Here is a 20,176-nt window from a genome sequence, read left to right as displayed (position 1 = left end):
AGTAAGTTCTAACTGATGTCCTTGTGTTAGGAAAACAAATTGCTTGTTAGTAGAATTGCCTCATTAAGGTTTAGGGCTCAACATGTTTCAGTGATTTGAGACTTAGGAGGAGGTTAACAAGGTTTGGGAAGAAGAATTTACCATTGCTAGTGGGCACAAAGAATGCAGAATTTACAGGCCACAAGGACATTTGGCAGAAGCCCCAAGATAAGGAAGAAACTAATAAAGGCAACTCAGCAAGCATGCTGAATCAGCTCTTACTGGTTTAAGGTAATTCCAGCAAGGGGAGATCATGACCACCAGCTCATGGCCCGCTGACCCAAAAAGAAGAGAAAGACTGAGCATGTGAACTAATTGGCATGAGAAGCAAGGGAATCGTTAATCAATAGAAGATAAAATACTAATTAAAAAGAGAAGCATGTAACCTGTAGCCAATGAACATTAATGCCACTTTTTCCCAAAGTTTTGGTAGTCTCCGTGCTGGCTTTGTGGATTTGCCACCCAGCCCCCCACTCTGTGCAGAACTGTAGATGAGTCAAATGCCTCTACTCTGTGTGAGGATCGTCCTCTTGCAGAGCGGGTGGAAGAACTCCTGGGACAGCAGCGAGAGCGGCTGCCAGCCCCCGGCAGAGGGGCATGCAGGGCATTGATAAGGCGAGGGGGTGCTTTGGATGTTCCAGGGGGACAGGAGGGTTAAGGGCGCTGGTGCGAAGCTGTGTCTGGGGGGGCCGAGGAGGCGGCCCGGGGCAGGGCTGCCTCGAGAGGCGGCAGAGGAGAAGCGAAAGGCTCGTGATTGCCGGAAAAGGCGCGCCCTGGTGCGCGGGGAATCGAAAGCGAAAGCGACGGGAGAGGAGCCGCCGGGCAGCCATGGAGGAGCAGCGGCCGTGCTCCTTCCCGCTGCTGGTGCGGGGGGACTGGGGCCCCGCCGAGCCGCCGCCCTCGCTCAGGAAGAAGCTGCTCTGCTACTTCCAGAGCCAGAAGCGCTCGGGCGGCGGCGAGTGCGAGCTGCGGACCGGGAGCGACAGCGGGACCATCCTCGTCTGCTTCGCCCGGCCCGAGGGTGAGCGGCCGGGCCGAGGCGGACCGGGAGAGGGGACCCGGCGAGGGCAGGGGCCGGGATTAGCGTGTGGGCGCCCTGCGGGGTTGTTGGGGTCGTAAATCGCAAGTCTAAACTTTCTGCAAGTTAAAAAAGATTGTTGCATGTAATACTATATCCCGTCTGGTACGTAATGTGCAGTATCTGTACTATATAATATGTCGTATACACCCCCTCCTGTGCAGTGTAGAATAGACAGTATGTAAACTTGGTGTGATTCTTGCGGATGTCCTGTGCAGATCCAAAAGTTGGAGTCGATATTTGTGGGTCCCTTCTAACTCAGAATGTGATATTTACTTATATATATGCCTAGATTTGGTGCTTAGCACTAGCCTCTGGTTTGTTTGGCATAAAGGCTGTAAGTGAATAAATATATCCCAGGAGGAATATATACATGCATACTCATCTTGATGTGCAGTAGTATTCTCTAAACTGCACTGGGAATAATAAATCTTATATTAATCTAACAATTAGATTAGTTACAGATATATATTAAAAATGTGACATCATATTTTTATGAACTTGCAGGAAACCGGTAAAGGATTTAGTTGTAGTTGAGTTAAATGTATAGACATGCACGTATGTGCAGAAACACACAGAGACCTATGTACAATGTTTCCTTTTCTTGCCTTAGCATGCTTCCCAGTTGCTGGCTCTCCCTGCTGGTAAGTTCAGGACATACAGCCCCAAGCCATTTCGGCACTGTCTGGAAGAGGATTTTCAAGGCCTGGGGGGGCCGGTACCGGGCCTCTCCGGGTACCACCATGACAGACCGAGTTTTGTATCTCTGGCAGTTTTTTTTAAGGAAGAAAGCCCCGTGCATTCTGCGTCAGCATTATGAGTTTAAAGCTCTTTCATTTCGCGGGACTGTATATCCTTGTTCCGGCTGAGGTTAACTTTTCCAGGAGCCGGGAGGGCACAGCCAGATCCCTGGGGAAATGCGATCACCCCTGAGCCGTGCGGTGGAGCACGGAACGGGAAGGGAGGGATATTTTCCGGCTTTTGCCGAGTGCGTTGTGGGGTGAGCAGCGGCCCGTGAGTCGTTCACCTGTCCTGTACACTCTGTTATCAGTACTGATGTCGTTCCTGCTCATTTTTCTTACTTCGTTGCTGTTTGTTTGTAGTTTATTGTTCTCATCTCGTCCTGTAATGTTTAACGTTTTTGTGCCTTCAGTTCTCCTCTCCATCCTGCCACGGCGGGGAGAGCTCACTACCTAGCGGCGAGGTCTGGCTCCTTTCAGTGGAAACAGTAAATTGCAGAATACCATTCTTAAACTGCAACAGTGTCATAATGATGGTAAAGTGCCGTGCAGTGTAAAGCTGTGTTTCCGTTCAGAATTTCACAGGGCTTTTTTGCTTTTATTTAGTCAAGGAACGAGTTCTTAGGAGACAGTCTCATCAATTGCATTTGGAAGGAGAAGGAAAACTGAGGTTGTTTGTCACAGAGTCTGAAACAGCACGAGCTACTAAAGAGGAAACATTTGAAGAAAAATCAGTTCCCACAAAGGTGAATAAAAATTAACCAGAGCTTTGAAATAGTGGTGAGAGTGTCTAATCTGTCACTGATGTTTGACTTTCATTTTATTTTAGGCTTTGGATGCTATGAGCAGCCTTCAAACAAAAGGTAAAATGTTATCCATCACTGTATGTGCTGATTCTTCAGAAAACAAAAGTGTTGGTGCTTTTCTCCACACATGGCCTCCAGTTCTCTAAGTTGTCATCTATTTTGTAGTTATACTAGAGAGGAACCTGGAAATCTTCAGATCCTGCTCTCAGTTGCTTCCTTGAGTCAGCCTCGCTTTCAGTTTTGGCTTTTTGGTATTTTCTTCATTGGACAGAGTGGAGGAAATTACTCCTTCATTGGTCTAGAAATTAGTAATTAGCATCAGAAGAATTGTTGCTTCTTATTTCTTTAGTTTTCTTCTTGTTGGTGGTGGTGGTAGGCCTTGAAAGGCAGCTGTCTTTTGGAGATGTTATGGGTTTGGTATCAGTAGTTTTTGTACCTCAGTGAGCAGGCAGAGCCAGCTGTTGGTCATTCACCTCTGCCCTCATCTCTTTGCAAAGCTGGTGACGTGCTTGCCCCTGGCAGACCCTGGACTTCTGGGATACTCAGTGGGCACCTCTGATATATTTTCTATTTGCAAGATGTTGTTGCATCCCTGTGAGCCCTCTGTGCACACGGGCCCTCTAGCTCTGTCATGCTGCACTGATGGCAGGGCACAGTGATCATCAGGAGGCTTTACACCAAGTCACACAAAGCTACCTGTGGTGCCTGTGGATGTCCTGAGCTATGTTCAGGCTTGTTTTGCCTGCACAGGGTGAGAAACGGCTGCAGAGGCTGCAAGGTCTCTGCCAACCCTTACTGACATCTGAGCAGCTGTGGTCTGTTATCTCAATGGATTTTAGTTTTGTTTAGTCTCTGACCAGAGACATACCAGTGACATTGGTCTGTTTTTGTGCCACCAAAAAAGCTGCCTGCAGCCCTGCCAAATATTGCATCTGGGCTGTTTTGGATCTCAAAATGTTCAGTGGTACCCTGCAGTGTATGTTGGGTTAACAATCTCTTTTCTTGGGAAAGGAAAAGAGAGAAAGGGTAAGAAGAATCTGTTCATTCCAGGAAATGCCTGCCAACATTTTATGTGCCGTATCTTTCTGCTGCAGATGATAAAAAAGCCTTGAAGAAAGCAGAGAGTCTTGTTCCAAACAGTGAACTCCAGGAGGAGGTTGACTCTGCAGAGGCCTCACCTTCGGTGGTATTTGAGAACATAGAGAGATGCAGTCCAAAGTGCTTAGAGATGCTGTTGGAGAACATCAGTGGCCTGACTGTAGATGCTGACTTTACTATTGAACTGATACCTGAAATAAATTTTGCTGTAGCAACCTTTTTAAAAAATATTGGTAAGACGGGATGACACCATTATTAATTTCCATGTATAAGCATGAGTAATAGCTTTCAGAGCTCGATTCCTCTCCCATTAGAGATCCAGACTGTTTTTAAAAAAGCACCTGGATTGCAATCTCTCAAGAAAAATGTCATTATATGCAGCCCCAAAAAAGTGCCTGTGATCCAAAGGTTACACTGGAGAAAGAAAATGGTGGTATCTTTATTACTGAAATGGATTAGAATGTTTTGTTGTTTTTATCTTATTTTGAATTAGATGAAGAAGAATTGAAAGTGCACTGAGTGTGGGGATTACATAAAGCCTCCTTTAGAGAAGACAGTAAACTTATGAGATGGGAACAGAGACATAGTGGTAGTGAATAGCAGAGAGTAACATGCTTGTGTGCTTTTCCTGTTTCTTTACAACACAGAGTTATTTGGCACCAGAGTCAGTTTTGTTCCAAATACAGGGAGTAGACTCTGCTCATTTCTCTGCCTGAAGTGATAGCCAGTGCTGATAATGACACAGGAAAACATGGTCAGTTCTTACTGCTCTTCTGTTTACAGATACTAAGGAACTTGCCGAAAAATGTTCACAGCACAAGAGAGTCAGAGAATTCAACATGACTGCCTGGCTTCTAGAATCAACACAGAGCATCAAGGCTGAAAACCTACCAGAGAGCATTTCCTCAGACTACCTCACAGTGTACTTTGAGAGCACACGGAACGGAGGGGGGCCTGTGGCAGATGTCCAGCTCTTCCCTGAGGAGAACTCAGCCATCATTACATTCTGTGACCACAAAGGTAATTCTGTCCTTTGCCTGACCAAGGTACTCACAGGCAGATAACCTGCCAGGAAGTTACTGAAAATATGGGCATTAGGAGAAGCCTGGCTTTCTGTTACTGAAGTCAGTGTACATTGTCCTGTTCCTAGGAAGTGCTCTGCATGTAGAAATACTGCTGCATGTCTAGGGCTTCAGTATCTATTGGGGGGCGGGGTTGTTTGTTTTGGTTTTTGTTACCAGAGATTTATTTTAATATCTGCCTTGTCCATGGGTTTTTCTCACTGGTGTTCTTTCCCCATTTACAGGGGTTTGTATATGCAATGTAAAATTAATGGTACTTACAGGTAAAGGGACAGAGCAGAATCAATGTCACTACGTCAATGACTTAGTGTCAGTAACACAGTTAACTTTCAGAAACTAAATAAGGTCCAATATCCTCATTTCAAGCTAATTAAGTCAAATATCTTCATTATCAGGAAAGAACAGAGCTAAAGAAAAATCTTGTTACTATTTCTTGTGTTCCTTGAATCACTATCCAGTTTTTGTGCCAGTGCAACTTCTGGTAAATATCTTTGAGGAGACTCCTGGCTTAGTAAATATACTTTGACAAAAAGCTTTATCTGCCAGGTGATTTTCTTCTGATTCTCAGGATTTTCTGAAGAATATTTTGTACATGAAGGTAAAACACAATTTGGATCATTGTAATGGAGTTTTAAGCTCCTGCCAACATTATAATTTCTTTGCTTTGTCCATTCCAACAAAAATGGGGAAAAAAAAAAGTAAAAATGTGCTGGCACTAGGAGATTTATTTTAAGTTGAGGGTAAGGAGTACTTCATAGTAGTATGTTGATAAGGCCTTGCTCTGTGGTGGAGTTAACTTGGGAAATGAGCAGGGTGTAGCTCTGCATGGGAATGCAGGCATGAGCATATTTACCAAACAAGCTGGAGCCAAGGCTTCTATCTTGTCCCCTGCAGAGTTGTTTGGAAATCAGAAAGACATAAAAATAGTTATTTGAAATGAAAGAAAAGGAAAATCAATGTAATAATTCTAAAACAGAGACATTTGCCTGATTTAAAGTTAATGATCTATGTTTGTTTGTACATTTGTGCACTGACTTTCAGATGTAACCACGGTCTTGAAAAAGAAACATTTACTGGACCAGACACTGATTTCTGTGCATCCATATTACCACTCCCTGGGAACAGCTCTCTATGGAGAAGAAAGACCAGCTTTCAAGATGCCAGACCCCATTGGGGTGCCACTTGACCCGTATGTATGGCAGTTTTTACAAAGGCATGCCAATCTGACCCAGGACATAAACCAGGAAATGGCAGTTTGCCATTCTGAGCTCAAATGGCCCCAAGCAGACTGTGCAAACCCAGAAGTTATGCTGTGCCCATCACCATCTCTCTGCAAGCAGAAAAAGCCAATGATTAAGTTGCTCAAGACATGGCAACAAGATGCTTCCACTGAGTTCTCGCGTATCATGGCACGTTACATAGCTATAAAATGTAAAGTCAATTCATCAGGTTGGGAAGATGTGAAGAAAAGGTTGTCAAAAGATGTTGCTCTGATCATAACTGATATTTCTGAGGAGATGGTGGTGATTGCAGGCAACAGAGCTGCAGTGGACAGTGCAGAGAAAGAAGTGAGGGAATGCATGAAGCAAAGTGAAAGGGAAAAACAGAGCATAGAAATTTCTGTGTCAGTGATCCCAGGGAAGTATGCTGTGCTGCACAATGCTGGGTTAGAAGAGAATATTCAAAAGGAATATCCATGCCTAAAGCTCTGTTATGATGACAAAAAAAGGACTGTTCAGTTGTGTGGATTACCTGCAGAAGTATATAAAGTCAAAGCTGAGTTACTGGAAAAGGTATTGAGTATGCCATGTACATCAGTTACCACTGACCCCCATGTTTTCCACTATCTACAGTGTGTAGATAATAAAAAAACATCAGATATATTATTCATTAGGGAAAAAATTACTGCTTTTTATGAACTTCAGGATGATACTGTGTTGCTATATGGAGATGCTCACAAAGATCTTCTAGAAGCAGAAAAGCAAATAAAAACAGGTTTAGAAAGCAAGTGCATCAATGTGGGGGATGGTGAAGTTACTAAAAAGGATCAGTGGAGCAATCTTCTTCTCTCCTTGCTCAAGACATATAATTCTTCCCAAGAAATTGTCATCACTTGGGAGTCTGTTGGAAAAGAAAATAAAATGATTATTGCTGGCTTTTCTAAGTCTGTAACAGAGGTTTATCAGAGACTTAATGCTTTTGTAGATAGAAACAAAATCATTGAAGAAGTAATCCCAGCTACATCAGCGGTAATAGTGCAGTTTGTAGAGAATGAGAAGTCTGCCGTTTGTAAAGAATTGAAGAAGAAAGGTGTGACAGTATGTTTTGACACCAAGACACCGTGTATTTCTCTGAGGGGACCAAAAGCAGAAGTGCTAGAAGCATTCACCATGTTTGAAAAAACTGTCTCATCCCTTTACTCAAAAAATGTGCCAATTGATAAACCAGGGGCAAAGGAGTTCTTCACCGACAGGAAAGATTTATGTATTTTAGAAGCAAAGCAGAAATATAGCTGTTTCATTAGTATTAAGGAAGAAGAAGAAGAACAGAAGGGTGGAAAAGCTGGTAATAAAGTGAAAAGAAAAGTCTACTATGAAAAAAACCTGCCAGGTGGAATTATGGTAGGAGTGTATAGAGGTGACTTGTGTGACTACCCTGTTGATGTTGTGGTGAATGCATCTAATGAAGACCTAAAACACATTGGTGGCCTGGCTGAGGCGCTGTCAAGAGCAGCTGGGCCAGCACTGCAGGAGGAGTGTGATGAGCTGGTGAGGAGGCTGGGGGATTTCCAGCCTGGTAGCGCAGTGATGACACGCGCCGGGAAACTGCCCTGCAAGAACGTCATCCACGCTGTCGGGCCCAGGTGGAGCGAGAGGGAATCGCAAAAGTGCATGTGGTTGTTGAAGAAGACAGTGAAAAAATGTCTACAGCTAGCTGATATATACAATCATCGTTCCATAGCTCTGCCTGCTATAAGTGGAGGGATTTATGGTTTTCCACCACAGATCTGTGCGGATTCAATTGTGTCCTCCATTAGGGAGACCTTGGAAGAACTCATGGAGGACAGAAACTTGAAGGAGATCCATCTTGTGAGTAATTCAGAAGAAATTGTTCAGGTTCTGAGTGAGACAGTAAAAAAAGTATTTTCAGCTAAATCATTCTCCCCAAAATGGCCAACGCTGAATAAAAGCCAGAAGGAGAATAGAAAAGGGGATCTGAAGATGATTACAACAAATGAAGGACTTCGCATCCGAGTGGAGAAGAAGAATATTCAGGAAGCTATGGTAAGTCTTTACTTTTCTGACTCCTTTCTACCTTGATGGTAAGCTCTCTCAGTTTAAATGAAAAAGGACAGACAGTAGGTTTTACAAGTACTTGCAACATGATGAAAGAACAGCTGTGTGGTAGCTAAACAAGGATGCAAGCTTGCAAAACTTGAGTGTAGGTTGAGATCTGTTACTGAAGCCATTTCTAGAGGGCAGCTGTGAATTTCAGAATGTTTCAATTCCCAGCTAAATCTTGTTTGTTTCCTAGATCTAAGGCCAACAAGTAAAAGAGTTGGGGTTTTTTTTCTTAAAGGGGAAATACTAAAGTACTTTGTAAAAGTAACTGTCTTGGGTGGATATTAGGGGAAATAGGTACCTGTCTGGGCTGCTGTTTTGGGTATCCACTGGCATCTTGTTTCTTTTGCTGTGTGTTGCATTGGTAGGGCTTCTAATCTTGGTGCATTTTTTTGTTGGAATTCTAGCTGTAGCTGTTTTCATTGTAATCTTGTTGCAGACGGATGTTGTTGTCATCAGCGTTGGCACAGATCTGCTGTTTGGCGAGGGGCCTCTTTGCAAAGCCGTGCTGGAAAGAGCTGGGCCAGCTCTCAAAGTTGAGTTTGACACCAAGAAACAAAGTCAGAACTCAGGTCCTGGGAGTGTGGTCTGCACCAGTGGATATGCTATGGCCTGCAAGTCTATCTTTCATGCCATAATGCCCAAGTGGGGTGGAGGACAGACAGAGAAGGTATATATTAATTATTAACCCCAAATCCACCCCAGCTATATATTTGTTTGGGATGTGGCCTGAAATTTCAGGTTTAAATATAGTTAATTTAGATGACTTGACTCCATTCTCTTCCATTGGAGTGACCTTAAAGATGTCTTGATGCACTCAGAGCTGCTTATCATACTGGTTTCTTTGGAACTAATAATAAATTATGCCTTTAGAAAAAAGTACCTTTGCTGTGTTTTACAGGAACTAGAAGATGCAATCAACTTCTGCTTGAAGAAAACTGAAGAACTTGGACTGAAAACAATCACTTTCCCAGCTATTGGGACTGGAGGATTTGGATTTCCTAAAATCCTTGTTTCTAAATTAATGTTTGATGTGGTATTCAAGTTCAGTAGTAGTCACACTCTGAAGAATCTCCAGGAAGTTCATTTTCTCTTGCTACCACAAGATCTTGATAGCATTCAGGTAGTTCTTCTCAGGACAAATCTGTCTTTGTAACATACTGCTCTAGTTACACTTTAATAATATGTTTTACTTATACTGCTTTTTAAGGGAATCATTTGGCACTTTCTTACTGCTATGGGCCAGCAACAGTGGGATGTCTTTCCAGTGTCTCTGAAATATAAACTCTCAGCAAGCAGAAGCTGCAGACAAAATTGGCCTTGCTGTTGGCACTGTGAAGATGCTTTAGATGCTTCCTCATCTTTGGCCAGAGGAGTTCTAGCAATGCAGAGCTATCTCTTATCACACTGTCCACACTGGGCCTTCTGCTGTTATTAACAATTAAATATGACTATAAAATGTGTGAGGTGTCTCAGCAAGAGGCTACAAGACTGTTAATGTTAATTACAGAAACATTCAGTGTACATACTGTGAAATACTATATTGAATACTTTTTTTCTCTTCTTAGGCTTTTACCACTGAACTAGCACGTAGGGCAGGTGAAAGTGGCACTGCTGCAGCAGCACAGCCAAGTAAGTTGTGTAGAGGTGGGACAGAATGTAAATGCTGTTACATGGTTTTATGTGTATCAGGAATCAAAAGAAATGTCATCAGGGCACAGGGCATTTTTTGTCCTCCTAATGGACTTGCATTCTTAAATGTCATTTGTAAAATTCTTAGGGAGGAATTTCTTTTGTTGAGGGCATGCTGAACTCTTAGTGAGGCCGGTCTTACCAAAACAAAAAGGGTGTTCTGATAGGAGACACAGTAGTTTGTCCTGCTTAAAGGATATAAGAATTTGCAATCACTTGGCCAAACCAGCCATAAATAACATGTATTTCTGTAGCTTTAGTCTCCTACAAATATATATTTACATATATAGAGTGGATAATTTCCTTTCCATTTATTACTTGACAACAGTGGGACACAATAGCCAAAACGTGTGTACTTCAACAAGGGCAGGTGCTTATTTGTAAGGATATAAAGCCCTTCCTCCTCAGTTGCTGAGTATCAAAGAGATGAAGAGTGGGCAGATAAAATACGAGTTAGGTTAGATAAGTTTAGACTACAAGAAAGGAATAGTTTTGTATCCATGAAGGTAAGTATGAAATAGCTTACAAAAGGGATGTGATCTGATCTCCATTACTGGCAACACTTAAGCTGGATGCTCCATTTCTTGTAAGAATTAATTCAGGAAACTCTGTTACAGAGCTGGTCAGATCAGATAAACCTGAAGCCATTTTCTGAATTCATATTGCATAAATTTACAGGAATAGAAATGGTTTCACTTCCATAGCACAAACAGGAAGAATACTGTACCTCTCAGCTTTCAGAAATGGAATAAAGAGAAAAACAGAGACACTCTGCATCCATCAAACTGATCTAGAGCATATTCCTTAAAAGGATAAGGAGTTTCAATCAGTGGAAGAGAATAACACTCCAAACTAAAGGAGAAGTGATTTAATGTATTTTTCTTTCCCATGCAGGTTTCATCAGGCCTGTTTCTACTGACCTGTTGGGAGCTCATGAAATGAAGATTGGTTCCATCACACTGCAAGTACTTAGTGGAGATATTACCAAGGAGGATACAGAGATTATTGTAAACATAGCAAATTCAACATTTGATGCCAAAGCAGGTAATATATTGAATATGTAGTTCTTTAGCAATAAATCTGGGCTAATTTTTAGAAGGGGGTACAGAAAAGAATTGTCCAAAAGGGAAACTTTTATGAAGCATTTTTCACATGAGTTATTTTCATAAAGAGTTATGATTAGCCAGGAAATAGATCTTAAACAGGTTTTTTACATGTCCTGAATATTTGATTTAATTTTCAAACAGAAGGCTTCTGACCATATTTTTCTTGCTTAAAACCCTAAGTGTTTAAATGGAATTTTTAGACTAAGTATAATTCTAAAAAAATGCTCGTATCCTAAAATGTTTCACTGGAAGACAAAGCTCTGGTTAAGAAAATTACCCTATAAGAAGCAGAGGGTTTTCACTAATTATAGTGAATTATAAGCATGCAAGATACCAAATGATACCAGTTCAACGCCATTGGAGAGTTTGGTGAGAGACATATGGGTTTGGTGAGTGAAAAAATGAAATAGGAGTTTTTAATGACTTCTAACCAGCAGTGAAGGAAACATTCTCTCTGCAGCCAAAGCTGTGTGTCATGGACAGTACTTAGGGAAACTGTCACAGTTTTGAACTTTGTGGTATCTTGTCATAAAGCAATTTAGGGTATTTGTAGGGTACAGAAGTTGGGTAGAGTTTTGAGTAGAGATAATTGTGGAGACTGAATGAATGTGTGTGCTTTTCTTGTGTGATTTAAGGGGTCTTCAAAGCAATTATGGATGCTGCTGGTCCCCAGGTAGCAAATGAATGTGCTCAATATGGTATGTTAAAGCCTATTATTTTTTTGATAATTCTTTTTTTGTTGTGTTCATTCTCACTGAAAACTTAAAGTTGCTTTATAATTCTCTACTCTGACATAATTGTTTTATCTGAATAATACACCTTTCACTTTTAGGAGCTTTGAAAAGTCCCCTTCTTGTTTTGACATATTACCGTGAGAATTTTTCTTTTCATAGTTGTTTATCAATAACTAAAACATCTGTGTTTACACACTTTATTCTCATACTGGATCCAAAACACAGCCCTGAAGTGGCTACTAAGAGGAAAACTAGCTCTATCCCAGCTGAAATCAGGACAACCCTGATCATAAGTTCTTCCATAGTCTGCATTCTGCCAGACCAGCAGAGCAGTAAAATTGGAGCTCATTGTGGTTGGTCTCTGCAAGCACAGAAAGGGACATTTTAGATGCATAACATAAATGTGCCTGCTCTGAGTCTGGAAACTGATTTTCAAGATGGTGTTTCCTGGATTTTTTTCCCAGCCTTTGGCTCTGTAGGAACGTTTGTACAAACACATTTATCATTAACTTCAAATCAGGCAAATGTCTCTGTTCTTAGAACTATTACACTGATTCTTATTTTCTTGTTCTTTCATTTCAAAGAGCTGTTTTTATGTTTTTCTGATTTCCAAACTACTCTGTAGGGGACAAGACAAGTTGGCTCCAACTTGTTTGGTAAATATGCTCATGCCTGCATTCCCAGTCAGTGCTACACCCTGCTCATTTCCCAAGGAAACTCCACCACAGAGCAAGGCCTTATCAACATACTACTATGAAATACTCCTTACCCTCAACTTAAAATAAATCTCCTAGTGCCAGTGCAGTTTTTACTTTTTTTGTTGGAATGGACAAAACATAGAAATGATAATGTTGGCAGGAACCTACAACCCCATTACAGTGTTCCAAATTACATTTTACCTTCATGTACAAAATATTCTTCAGAAAATCCTGACAGTCAGAAGAAAATCACCTGGCAGATAAAGCTTTTTGTCAAAGTAAATTTATCAGTCTGATCTCAGTGCTTGCAGAGTATCTTACAGTCATTACCTTTGTGATCTGTGAGGTGGTCTGGAACTCTGTGCTCATCAGTCCATTCATCCTCACAATATGACTCCATTTTGTAAGCAAACATGAGTTTTCTGAGAAATCACAAACATCTTTTTAAAATTCCATATTGTTCTTAAATCAATTGGTCATAATCTTAATGATATTATTTTAGCCACTCAGCTCTGCTGCAGTATAAGAATTCAGGTTTTTAAGAAATAAGTTGCCTAAGAGAGGTTTTCACATATCAATTAATTTGGCATGCTTTTAAGTAGAAGTGAGATGTATTCAAAGTCATCATAAATTCTTATATTGTCCTTAATAGGAAAATACTTTGTAGCAGAGGTCTCAGGAAATTAGAAAACACACATTTACTTGAATTAATTTCTCAAAGAAACTCTGCAGATTATTTAAAAAGAAAACCAGAATCAAGTAAACCCACAATAATATAGCTCACAGTGGATTTCTTTCCACTTTTTCCACTTCTCTTGTACTACCAGTATAACAGAAAATACTACCAAAAGAGATTGCCACTTTGTAAATATTATATCTCCTCCTTTATCTTCTCTCTTCCAGCTGGGAAGCACCAAAGTGGCTTTATTACAACACAGGGTGGGAACCTGTTGTGCAGTAAAATCATCCATTTGATTACTGATAACCAGGTGAAGAGTCAGGTCTCCAAAGTGCTTCATGAGTGTGAACAAAGGACGTACAAATCTGTTGCCTTCCCAGCTATTGGAACAGGTTTGTGTTTTCTTGGGAAAGCAATGTGTGATGGGGGCAGTTCAGAAACAGACAAACTTAATATGGGTAACAGTAGACTTGCACAAAAACTGTTCACTGATATGTGCCTTTTATTTTTGTTTAGGTCAAGCAGGACTGAGTTCAGCCAAGGTAGCTGATGAAATGTTGGATGCCATTGTGGAATTTGCAAGACAAAAATCAGTACAGCATTTACAGACAATTAAGATAGTGATCTTCCAGACAAATATGCTCAGGGACTTTTATGAAAGCATGAAGAAAAGAGAAAATTCAGATTCTTCCACAACAGAATCAGAATCATGGATATCTATGTTTAAGTGTAAGTTGTTTTCTGTGTGCATGGGCAAATAAAACTGAAGTTCTTTTATTTACAACTAAAAGTTGATGTATTTATCCACAGCATTTTTTTGGGGCAGAAAACAATCTTCTGAGAAGAAAAAGTCCATGATTTTGGAGAAGAAAGTTAATTTAGTCACATTTCAAATTTGTGGAGAAAGCCAAGAAAAGGTGGATGCAGCTGAGTCCTGGATAAAGGATTTAATTTTAAAGGAACAGTTTGAAAACACTATTTCAGATGAGGCAATTGAAAATTTTGATGAGATGCAATTTGCTATTTTGGATGATCTCCAGAGAAGAAATCAAGTCACCATTGAGGTTTTCAATAAGCTTTCTCCCCCTCAAATTACAATTTCTGGTATTAGCAGGGATGTCTGTTCCGTTTCTCGAAAAGTTCAAGAAATGGTCCAAAAAATTAAATCTACTGAAGAGGAGCAATCCAAGGCAGAACTGCTTTATAACCTGGTAGAATGGAGGTATCTAGGAAGAAATGATAGCTTTGTTGCTTTTGATAAACTGACAAATATGCAGCTGGAGTCTGCCAGAATGGATAAAAAGCCAAATCTGAATATCAGAATTAAAAATAAGAACTACAAGGTGAATCTGAAGACTCTAAGGGCTACTGATGACCAAGGAAAAATTAAAATCCTTCAACGTGTGACAAAGGATGAAGGTAAATAGCACTTTTGTTTAAAAAAAAAAAAAAACTTGAATAATTATTATTGAATGATGATTTGGATAAATGCAAGCTCAGGTATCCCAAAGAAGTAAGGTATTCCTTAGCTTTTTTCCCTTTTTCTTTTTTTTTTTCCTCAGCCAGGAGTTTTGAGTTTCATAATCAGTGGGAAGTATGAGTGAAATCAGAACATCAGTTTTAAGTGCAAATATTGTCTGCATATATGTGACTGGTGAGCATAGATTTCATGCTTAAATCTGACAAAGGAAGTGGTGTATGAAGAATACATAAAATTCTTCTGGAGTTTTAAAGCTTGTTTTTGTTAGATATTGGTGTGGGGATAATTAGACAAAATTTAAAGCCTTTACAGTGTATTACAGAACCAGTGATGTTTGGAAGAGCAAGAGCACTTGTTGAATGAGGTATTGCAGAAGGTGTTGTCCTCTTGGTCCTCTCTGTGGTTTGTAAGATGTGCCTATGGAGCTGAGCTAGTTGTCTGTCAATAATGCAACCTCTGTTTTGCAGATGTGCAGTCAATAGAGCTGCCTAAGGAGTGGACAGACATGCAGAATGAACAGGTCAAAGTGGTGGAGCTCAAGCCATCACATCCTGAATACACAACAGTTGAGAAGATGTTCAAGACAACATGTAGTAATTTTAACATAGAGAAGGTGATACCATATGGGGTGGGGAGAGGGGAAAATGTCAATGCTTGGGCAAGAAACAATATACTTCCTAAATATGTGCTTATGAGGTGTCTGCAACCCAATACACCCTTTGTGTGTCAGTCTCCCCAGCACTGCACAGGGTGAATATAAATCACAGCAAGTTTCCTAAGAGCTATTCTGCCATTTCTGGCATGTAATGGTGCAAAACCAGTGACCATCAGTCTTCAGGCTGACTCTTTGTTCAATTCATGTGGTACTCTCTAGCTAATATGGTATTTCCAATTAGGAAATTCTATATTGAAATGGAGGCATGAGCAAATGCATTCAGAATACAATGAAAAATACAAAGTCCTTGCAGACTGATATGAAGCTTTGGACTAATTTACAACTTCTCCCCTGTCATCCCAGAGCCTTTCAGGCCTGCCTGTCAGTTTTAACCAGTGTCAGTATTTGATCCTGCTTATTTAGAAATCTGCAACACAATGCACAGAGATTTAATTGCCAGGAAGAAGATGGAATTGTTCTGAATCAAGAGAAGAGATAAACAGTAGAAAATACAATCAAATTAGGAGTGAGGATAATGTGCTTAAAAATTTTTCTTCCATCACAAGCTTCAATGAGCATGGTCATGAAAACACACAAAGAGAGCAAAATATTAATGTATTACAGAAAAAAAAAATCAAGTTTATGACATTATGTCTTTTTCTGTTAAAAATGCAAAGCTGTTGCAGAAGTGTCTTTAAGATTATACTTTGTTGGAGACACTGCTTTCCCTTAAGCTATATTGTTGGCATAGGGAGCCAGCAACATCCATCCTCCCACCAAGTGATTTTTATAGAGTCATTTCTTGTGGGTTGCTAAACTACACATTACAGGAAGCAATTTTGACCTGCAAGCTTAGATCTAGAAGAGAAACTTAACCTAATGCTATTGCTACACTCTGTCCTTTAGTGAGAAAATCATCAGTAAAGATGATGAGGATGTATAGAAGGCATCTTCCATCATTGCCTCTAGCAGTGGTACAGCAGCCTGTTCCTAGAAATGACAGTGCACAGCTACCATGACTGCTGGGTACCTGGTACACTAGGCAAGACAAATGGATACCCAAAATTACTGAGCTTGAAACTCTCTTATGAGCTGCTTTGGTTTGTGATTTTTCAGGATGCTTACATATTCAGTCCCTCTACCCAAACCTCGTGCTACCAGGACATGGTGAAAATTGCTCTAATTCTTTCAGTTTGATTTCATTTTAATGCTTTTCTGCCATGATAAATATTCATCCCTACCCCATTTTTCCCTCATATAAATATAGTTAATTTTGTAATTTTGCAGATTGAAAGGATACAAAATCGCATCCTCTGGCAGACATACCAATTAAAAAAAAAATCTATCTGTGAAAAGAACAAAAATCAAAATAATGAGAGGTTGCTATTTCATGGGACAGCTGCATCCTCATTGAGTTTTATTAACTCCTATGGATTTAATCGTGGATATGCTGGAAAGAATGGTGAGTCATTTTCCAAATCAGTTAATTTCCAAGGCGTGTATGAGGGCTGCAGGGTGTCACTGCTATAGTGCTGTCAACACAACATGAAAACTGAATGAAATTACAGAACACAATAATAAACAACTCCTGAGATTAATCTATATGGACAGAGGAATTATTCTGTTCAGTTAAGCACTTGTTGCTGGATGCCACCCGGTAAAGGATATCAAAAAGAGTTCCCCTGCTCTGAAATGAAGCCTGGGCAGCTTCTGGGAATTGTTTTGTGTCATTTACCTGGAGAAAGGAACAAGGAACACTATTCAATATCCTTAGCTGATGTAACAGCCACTAGCTGATGCTATCTCCTCTCCTCTTAGACAAAAACAGGTAGCAAAGTAGAAGTGCAAATCCTTCTCCTGTTGCCTCCAAAGATTAGGACAGTTTAAGATCCCACATCTGTACCAATTTTATGCTTACAAAATCTGTGAGATCCATTAGTTAATTCTTAGCCTTTAATAGTTGTTAAAGACAACTTAAATATTTAACATAATGATATTATGCAGTAGCTCAAAGTTTGTTCTGTCCACTTCTAGTACAGTCTTGTTATGTGTATTATTTGGCAGCACTCAAAGATGAAGGACAGGATCCAAAGAAGTGGAATGTGGACTGAATTGAGGTGCCAGTTGATTTTAGTGGCCATGTAACCTCACTTCAGAAATTCTTAATTTTTGTTCTTAATGTTTTCTTCCTTAAGACAGAGTTGTACATGCCTAGGGCTGATTTGATCTTGAGAGAGCTGGGCAGCTTAACTCATATCTAGTTGATACTTCAGTGTGGTCTGGATCCAAAGACCTTTCTCTGTCTGGATCCTCTGGAGATACTAACTCTGAGATTTTCTTTAATAAATGAAGCCCAGCATACACAAAATATATCAGGTTGTGCACAGGTAGGAAATGCAGCCTTCTTTTTAAAACATGGTCAGAGGAGATGTAGCTTTGTTTTCTTACTCTTTGGTAGTGTCAGGAGGTTGGATTTACTCAGGAAGCAAGAGCCCTAGATCCCCGTGTCCTCTCTCTGTTTGTGGGTGTTGACATCCACCTTTTCATCTCAGCTATGATTAATGATTGGGAAGGCACACTTGCCTTCTGTCAGACTGAGTAGCCAAGCAAAAGTATCCAAAGATCAGGGCAGCCAGATAGGAAGGACCTGTTTGGTCTGAACAGCTTTTTACCAATGTCAGAAAAAAGAAATTTGTCTTGAACAAAGACATGTGATTTCTCTGACTTGCTGAGAAGTGTGACTAGAAAACTATAATTACACTTATATAGTCATAAGTCCAAAAGTCTCTGAAGAATTGCAGTTTGATGGATTGCAGGCTAAACTATGTTAAACAGAGGAGCCTTTTTCTCCATAGGAAAGAGAAGTCAAAACCTGGGTGTTGATACTTATCTGCTATCTATGTGGGTTCATATTTGATTCTGACACAAAGGATTAGTACTAGAATTTTGTGTTTGAACTCTAACCACATTTATAGATTCTGCAGAGTTAAAAAAAAGGAGTTTTAGAGATTCTGAAGAGAATAAGAACACTTAACTGTATTTGAAAATGTTGTTTTTCCTACCTAACAGCTGCAGCCATTGGAGATGGAACCTACTTTGCTGTCCATGCAAGTTACTCTGCCCAGGATATTTATTCTGTTCCAGATGTGAATGGCAGGAAGCACATGTACTTGGCTCGGGTCCTGACTGGGCAGTACTGTGCTGGGAGAGCAGGACTGAAGGCTCCACCAGCAAGGAGCCAAGCAGATCCTACTGACCTGTTTGACAGTGTGGTTAATAACGAGTTTAATCCCACAATGTTTGTCATATTTAATGACATTCAGGCATATCCACAATACTGTATTACTTTCAAATAGTAGAATGATCTTAATAGTCTAGAAAATTTTGGTGCCTTTTACATTTAAGAATTTACAGAGCAATTTTAAATTCTTTTTACATCTAGGTTTCTTCTTTATTGATCTATCCATGTGTTGAAATATGTCTTCAAATTATCAACAGGACCAACATAAGCAAATATTTTAGAGCATGCTATTTCAGTACTCACATCTCAAGTTCAGTTCTGCAGAGATGTAGGCAAGAGCTGTGAGAACAACTTTAACTTCTTCCTGCACAAGGCAGAGGGGAGTGGTAGAGGAGGAAGCTGCTCTGCCTTACCTGTGGCCAGCAGTAAGAGGTGTGGGGTAGGTCAGAGAACCTCTGCATGTTCCTGTTTCCAGTAGTCACCATAAAGCACTTTCTTGTGAGAATTTATTTGAAATGCTCTGTGCTGAGGGAATCTGAAAGGTCTTTTGCAATCAAAGCAGTGCTGTGATTCTAATTACCTCACCCACCAGCAGAGTTTTCAGTCATCCTTAGGTATCCACTCAGCCTTGTTGGTGCTAAAAGTCTGGAAGAAAAAGAATGCCAATATGAACATGCACTTTGCATTTATTATTTCAGACCCCTTACCTACCTGTCTGTTACCCTAGCATACTTTGGTTGTTCCTTAGGTATAAATCACTGTATTCATACCCAGTTCTTAGGGCAATTGTAGTCTCCTCCTGTTACTTCCAGCTTCCACAAAGCAATTGCTTTTGCAATTTTCAAGACTGGAAAGAGAGACTTTAAATTTTTTTCTTTTTGACGCTGAATCATTAACCCTTTGTAGAATCACCAATTTGCAGAGTCAATACAGAGGCATAACTCATTTTACATGCTTAAACAACTTAAAAATTTTTAAAGTTCTGTAAAAACTGTAAATAATAGCATCTTTTCAAGTAGTGCTTTTAATCACATCCTAACCTTAAAACTGCCAATCAAAAGCCATATACTCAGTTTAATAAAAGTAGTTTCAAAAAGCTACATTGTATTTCTGAGCTGCTAGAGGTGCACACTTCACTTAAAAGTGTTGCTTCATATTTGAATTTGTTACAGTGATGCAATAAAGATTTCCAAGACAAAATGGTTTTCTTGTGTTGTTTGAGTGACATGACTTGTGTGTACAACTTCCAGGTGAAATTATTCTGCCTTAGCCAAAAAAGGACCTGTGCTGCAAATAGCTGCCATGATGTCTTAAAACTTTGTCATGATGTTCTCATTGTCTGCAAAGAGGGAAAGGGTTTACAGTATTTGAAGTTTGCAATATAAACAATTTCTGCTTTTCATAGCATACTGCCCATGCAGCACTTCAGATGAATAAATGTCCTGCATAAATTTCCATTTAAAGCAAAGCAGAGTGTTACCCACTCCCACTTAATAGATTTTGTTCCCGGTGAAAAGGTGAGGACTCCTTTAATATTTTTCTGCTTTTGGGGGTATTTTTCTGTGTCATGGAAACACTGCAGCAGCCAGAGCAACTCGGTTTAGCTGAAAGCACCAGGCATCCACTGGCTTCTCCCATTGTTGTCACCAAGCAGCTGGGAGAGCCAGGACACACCACTTTGTATTTGTGTGGCCCTCTTTATACCTG

General features: G+C 40.2%; 1 protein-coding gene across 5 annotated transcripts; it reads left to right on the top strand.

Annotated features, from left to right (window-relative positions):
• The first annotated feature begins 829 nt into the window (after positions 1-829).
• PARP14 (poly(ADP-ribose) polymerase family member 14) lies at positions 830-19,669 on the top strand. Of its 5 annotated transcripts, XM_059475533.1 has the most exons (17): positions 830-1,060; positions 2,464-2,603; positions 2,687-2,720; positions 3,758-3,994; positions 4,545-4,781; positions 5,885-8,127; positions 8,624-8,854; positions 9,086-9,307; positions 9,753-9,816; positions 10,771-10,920; positions 11,618-11,680; positions 13,318-13,485; positions 13,610-13,822; positions 13,904-14,512; positions 15,041-15,186; positions 16,516-16,690; positions 18,298-19,669. In XM_059475533.1, exons 1-17 carry the CDS (start codon positions 868-870, stop codon positions 18,582-18,584), a joined length of 5,412 nt encoding a protein of 1,803 aa, XP_059331516.1. In that variant the 5' UTR covers positions 830-867; the 3' UTR covers positions 18,585-19,669. The 5 variants fall into 5 exon arrangements, with proteins under 5 accessions (XP_059331516.1, XP_059331517.1, XP_059331518.1 ...); XM_059475534.1 differs by lacking the exon at positions 11,618-11,680 and having other exon boundaries at positions 864-1,060; XM_059475535.1 differs by lacking the exon at positions 13,318-13,485 and having other exon boundaries at positions 864-1,060.
• The last annotated feature ends 507 nt before the right edge of the window (positions 19,670-20,176 follow it).

This window comes from Ammospiza nelsoni, chromosome 7 (genome assembly GCF_027579445.1).
Source record: "Ammospiza nelsoni isolate bAmmNel1 chromosome 7, bAmmNel1.pri, whole genome shotgun sequence".
Lineage (NCBI taxonomy): Eukaryota > Metazoa > Chordata > Aves > Passeriformes > Passerellidae > Ammospiza > Ammospiza nelsoni.
Note: the sequence above shows the minus strand (reverse complement) of the source record. Positions and strands in the feature narration are given on the sequence as shown.